The sequence below is a fragment of the Cervus canadensis genome, chromosome 32, assembly GCF_019320065.1.
Source record: "Cervus canadensis isolate Bull #8, Minnesota chromosome 32, ASM1932006v1, whole genome shotgun sequence".
Lineage (NCBI taxonomy): Eukaryota > Metazoa > Chordata > Mammalia > Artiodactyla > Cervidae > Cervus > Cervus canadensis.
Window position 1 is genome coordinate 34994275 of NC_057417.1, and position 5716 is coordinate 34999990.

Sequence of the window (5716 nt, forward strand, 5' to 3'; positions counted from 1 at the left end):
ACCAAGGACCCAGGGCCCAGAAAAATTGAGGAGGGTGGGTTGGGATTTTGTGGAGTTGGGGGGGCAGGGGGGAGACGCAGGATTCGTGGCAGTTCACTTCGGGGTGGGGCGGCTGCAGGCAGGGGAGGGGGCTGGGGGCTGGCTGCAGGCTCCAGCCAAGTTTGCTAATATTTCTTCGCTGCAGATGTCCTGAAGCCCCCGAAGGGTCCCCCGGGGACCCGGACCCTATTAGAACAAATGTGCACTGCTTTTGTAAAGAGGCGCGTTGGCGGCGCCTGTCCTATTACAGGCGACACATGATCAATAGGTTGATAACGCAGCAACATCAATATAAGCGACAGAACAATGAGGGATATCATTGGGCATCTATCTTAATATAGCCGGCTACAAGAGCGCTGACAAAGAGTGCAGCTCATGAAAATTCCGCCCCACGATTCCCCATCTCCGCTCCAATATGCGCACGCACTCCCCCAGCTGCCGGCGCTATTATTCTCCAATTTCAATTTGACACCCCAGCCTTTCATGCTAATTCTATTATTGTAGGAAGTTTATGTGATTTCATATCACTAGAAATCGGTAATGTATAATAACCCTTTGGGCAAGAAACCCAGTCCCCGCAGCAGCCACCGGAAAATAATTACTTTCATATCAAAACTCCGCAGGAGCCCGGCGGCCCGGCCCTTGCAGCCCCCGGCTCCGTCACCCCGCGCGTGTGCCAGTGCGCGGGGGCGCGCGAGCGCGTGTGGCGCCCGGGAGGAAGGGGGGGGTGCGGGGGAGGGCAGGAGAGGGGAGCTGTGGGTGCATAAATTTGTTCAATCAGAAAACACAAACACACACGCACACAAAAGGAGGCATTAAGCGCGGATCTCGGGGGAGGTGAGGAGCCTAGTCCCACCCTCGGGGAGAGGAGAGGAAGGCGGGGCGGGGCAGGGGCCGGGCTGGGCACTCGGAGGTTGGAAAAAAGTGGACCGGAGAGCTTGCATTTGACCAGCTTTATTTATCAAAAATGGTACATATATAAATATTCTTAGACATTTTTGCATTTTACGAGGCTGAGGATTCTCGTTGTGGGTTCTGTGGGGGGTGGGGCTTTTTTTTTCTTTTTTTTTTTTTTTGTGCTCCCTTGAGAGGAGGAGGGTCTCAACCCCCCAGTCCTGGGTTGCTGCCTACGTCCGAACTGATAACAGCGTTTTTCTTTAAAAAAAAATAATAAAAAAAATAAAAGGAAGGAAACGGAAGAAAGAGGAAAAGAGCAGTGTTTCGAAGCCGATCACCTGATTTCGCTGTGAGTCGGAGCCTGAGCGAGCGGGCGCCTGCCGGCTGAGCGCCTCCCCGGCCCGCTGCGCCCTCAGTCCATGTCCACCTCCTCGCCATCCCGCGCGCTGGGTCCGGTAGAGGCGCCTGGCTCGGCGGCCCCGCCGACGGCTGGCTCTGCAGCGGGGCTGGGAGCCGGCAAGCCAGGCCCAGGCGACGGCGCGAGCGGCGGCGGCGGCGGCGGCGGGGCCGCTGGGCAGGCGGTGCCGGCATCCGCGCAGTCCCCACCACCGCCCTCGGCCGAGGCCGCGGCGTCCCGGAAAGGCGCCGGGGTCGGGGCCCCCGGGGAGGCGACAGCGTCGGGGCTGCGGCGCGCGAAGGCCGAGTCCGGAGCGCCGCCGGGCCCCTGGAAGGCCCCGAAGCTAGCCTGGGCGGGCGGAGCGGGCGGCACGGAGGGCGCGGGAGGCGCATCCTTGGGCGCGGGCTCAGGGCTTGCACCGCCCTTGAGCGCGGCCTGCGGTACCAGGAAGCCGAGTGGCTGCGTGATGGGATAGAGCAGAAAGTGGCCCTTGCCGATGAGGGTCCTCGGCGCGCATGGCAGCCCGGGTGCGAAGTCCAGCCCTGCGGCAGCCGCGTTGGCTGGGGGCGCTTTCCGGCGCGGCGGCGAGTCGGACAGCAGGCTCTCCACGCTGAACGGGCTGGCCTTGGGCAGGCCCGCGGCCCCGCGCTCAGCCGCCCCCGCCCCCGGTGCACACGGGGCCGCGTCCTTGTCCACGGGGCGGCCTAGCCGCGGCTGCGGACCAGCGCCACTTCTTTGGCTCGGGAAAAAGGCGGGGTCGCAGGTGCCGGGCGCAGGCGGCTCGCCAGGCGGTGCGGGCGCTGCACCGGCGGCGCCAGCGTTGTGGGCGCCGGGGCCCTTGGCCGCGGCGGCGGACGGCGGTGGCTCGGGCGGCTCCGGGGACAGGCCGCCGCCGCCGCTGTCGCTGTCGGAGCTGGGCGCGCTGTGCAGGGACAGGCCGCCGGGCGAGTGCAGGTGGCGGCTCTGGCTTTTGAGTAGCTTCTTCTCGTGCTTGCGCTTTTTCTTCTCCATCTTCTCCAGCTCCTTGCGCGCGATCTCCTCTGGGTCCATCGGCTCGCCACTGCACGTGGTCGGGTGGGAGTTGTGCGCGGGCCGCCCCGGGCCCTTCTTGGTGTTCTCCTTCTTCCTCCACTTGGCGCGGCGGTTTTGGAACCAGACCTAGAGCAGCCGGATAGGGGAGAGGAAGGGGTCACGGTCAGGCGGCGGGGGCTTCGGGGCTCCCCACTCACCACCGACAGGCCTGCATAGCCTCGGCTCCGGCCAGGGGGCTGGAGCCGAGCCACGCGACCCAGCCGGCCCTGAGCCGGATCTCGGCATCAGGCTGCAGGTGTATCTTTTCCACCCAGAAGGAGGCCGACTGGGCCTCTCGCCGGCTTCCCACCCCAGCTTCTCACCTCGGGGAACTGGGAGCTGCCCCTTCGTTGGGCAGGACCGGTCTGGCCCCTGACCGAGGGCGCTGGGTTCCTGGTTGGGAGGCAGAGGGCAGGGCCCCTCCTCGCTTCTCACAGCTTGGGTTTTAAGCAGCCCGACTGGCCCAGGGCTGAGCGTCTGGCATGAGGACCAGGATCGGCAGGGCTCAGCTGCCCTCCACACCTGTTTTCCACTCCCTGGGGACTGAGTCAAAGCCCAGATTTGGGGGTTTCCCATGAAGGGAAATCTGGGTGCTTTTTCTCCCAGAAGGGCCTGGGGGCTGAACTTGGGAGGGAGAGCTTCAGCAGCCTGCTTTCCCCCACCCCCTGTTTTTCTGAAAGCTCCAGGCCAGGGCACAAACACAGCCCTCTGGAACCGGCTGTACTTGGCCGGGACCAGGGGACTGGCGGTCAGGGGACCAGGAGGCCAGCTGCCAGGCCTTGCAGAGGAGCAGCCAGGGCCCACCCACACCTTCACCCTCTCCGCAGGCCTCCTCCTGGGAGCCCCGAGGGCCTGCAGGCTGGCAGCAGCCCTAGACCCTGGCTCCAGCACCAGAGTCAGATCCCGAGGAGCCCCAGCACACGACCCTCCCATAAGATCGCGGTAATTAGAATTCTTTGTTCCCGGCTGTGTAGAGACCCACACAATAGCAGGCCGGCCTGGTCACAGGTAGCCTTTTCAGTGCCAAGGTCCTGTGTGTTAAGTGGTAACCTCCCCAGGACTGCTGCTACCCTTTCTCTCTTTTTAAATATATTTTTCTTTGGGGGGGGGGGTGGAGGTGTAAATCCCTGTCTGCCTCGTTACCCAGAATTACTCATTGCCACGTTAAAGGAGGAATGAAGAAGTCTTGACTTCACTTAAGACACTTAGAACAAATTGGATAAAAGGGTTTACAAACAGAAGAGGTCAAGCAGGGAGGCCCCGGCATAGGAGAGGACACCTTTTTTTTTTTTTTTTTTTTTTAGGACACCTTTTTAAACAAAGCTATTGGGGCTAAACAGGCGCCTCCAAGCCCGGTGCCCACAGCTGTGGCCCACATACCGCGCCCCACCACACCGACCTAAAAAAGATGTCTGTACTTTAGGGAAACATCTAATTATGCACGATTCATCTTGAATTTTCAACGCACCAAATCGACACTGTATTTTTTAAAAGAATACCGCCGACAGTCTCGGAAGAAAATAGAATTACAGGAAGGAAAAAAGATATAACCGATGGTGTTAAAGATTCAGACACCCTCCCCACCTCCCCCCCCCCCCCCGGGTTTTAAGTGTTGAAGTTTCCACCTCAGCTGCCCCCCCTTCTGCAAAGCGATAAATATGTTTCCATGTGAATATTTCAGAGACGAAAGTAAACAAACGCGCTAGCCGCAGGCTGGGGACCGAGTCCCCAGGCCCGACACGGATGCGTCAAGCCTGCCTTCTCCCGGTCTCCTCCAAGTCCGAGCCGGGCCGGGTCCTCCTGGCCACCTCGCCCGCCCCAGCCTCGTGTCGCGCGGTCGCCGGACCCCATCGTCACGCAGCTCCCCGGTTCGGACGCAGCTGCCGCTCTCCGGCCCCTCCCGAGCCGCCTCGGCTCCCTCCCGGGAAGCCCGCCTCCCTCTCCGCGGGGCGCCGAACCCCCGGCCCCCAGCTTCCGGCCGGCGAGCGCGCGGCGGGCTCCGGCGGAGCCTGCGATCTCCCACCTGGAGGTCGAGAACAAAGGCGGGCCGGGCCGCGCGGGCCGCCGGCGGGATGCCAACTCGCCGGGCGCACGGAGGGTCTTTACCTGAACTCGGGACTCGACCAGATCCAGGCGCAGCGCCAGAGCCTCGCGCATGAACACGTCGGGGTAGTGGCTCTCATTGAACGCCTTCTCCAGCTCCTCCAGCTGCCAGCCGGTGAAGTTGGTGCGGGTGCGCCGCCGCTTGCAGCCCGGGCTCTCCTTGTCCGGGTCCCCCGAGTCTGCGGGCACGCACAGGACGCCGCGCGGCTCAGCCCCCGGCCCGGCCGGAGAGCGGCCGCCACCCGCTTCTGTCCAGGAGGGGCCGCCGAGCGGACAGGGCTGCCGCGCGCCCTGAGCCGGTGGAGGGCGGCGAGCGAGGCGGCCCCGGAGCGGCGGCCGCGGTGCCAGTCCCACGGCCGCCCGCGAGCCACTCCTTCGCCGGACGGGGTCCCCTGCCCCCTGCCGCCCCCTCCCCGCCCGCCGCGCCTACCTGACAGCTTGAAGGGCTGGCTGTCGCCGCCCACCCCGCAGGCGGCCGGCAGCAGCGGCGTGGGGTTGACCACCGAGGCGGCGGCGGCGGCGCACGAGCCGCTGAGCAGGCCGTCGATGGAGAACGGCACCGAGGCGGCGGCAGCCGCGGCGGCGGCCGACTGCAGCTGGTGGCCGGCCAGCTCGTACACGTGGTGGTGGCCCAGCGGGTAGGGGAAGCCCACCACGCCGCCCAGCGAGCCCCCGAACTGGGCATGCGGGTGCTCCAGGAGGCGGCCGTCCATCATCTCGCGCGGGAGGCCGGCGGGGCCGGCGGCGGGGCGCGGGGGCGCGGGCCGGGGCCGGGGCGGGCCAGCGGCGGGAGGCGCGGACGGCGGCGGCGGAGACAGGGACCCGGAGCCCTACACATGCTTCGCCCGCACTCCGGCGCTTTACTTTATCAACATCAAGCTCCCGGTAATTAGCCGCGGCCCGGGGAATTTGGGACCAATAAGAAGCGCTAATCGGCTCTGACGTCAGAGGCGTGCTGGGCGCACGGAGCCGTTTTCCATATCGATTGCTAATTATACCTGACATGCACCTCAATAAACAGTATCAGGAACTGTCACAACAAGACGGGGGAGGGCGGGCGGGGCGCGGCCCGGCGCGGGCCCCCGGCGCCCCCCCCCACCCCCGGCCCGCCGGCCCCCGCCCGCGCCGCCCCCCGCCGCCGGCCCCCGCCCCTCCGCAAATCACTAATAGATTTCCCTTTAAAACATTCACCGGCGTGTTGTGGGGATT

At 64.8% G+C, this 5716-nt stretch overlaps 1 protein-coding gene across 1 annotated transcript; it reads right to left on the minus strand.

The window, feature by feature from the left end:
• Positions 1–977: 977 nt before the first annotated feature.
• Positions 978–5371, minus strand: UNCX (UNC homeobox). Its single transcript, XM_043456066.1, has 3 exons — positions 4938–5371; positions 4511–4686; positions 978–2491 (listed from the first exon to the last, which is right to left on the minus strand). Exons 1-3 carry the CDS (start codon positions 5221–5223, stop codon positions 1349–1351), a joined length of 1605 nt encoding a protein of 534 aa, XP_043312001.1. The 5' UTR covers positions 5224–5371; the 3' UTR covers positions 978–1348.
• Positions 5372–5716: the final 345 nt, after the last annotated feature.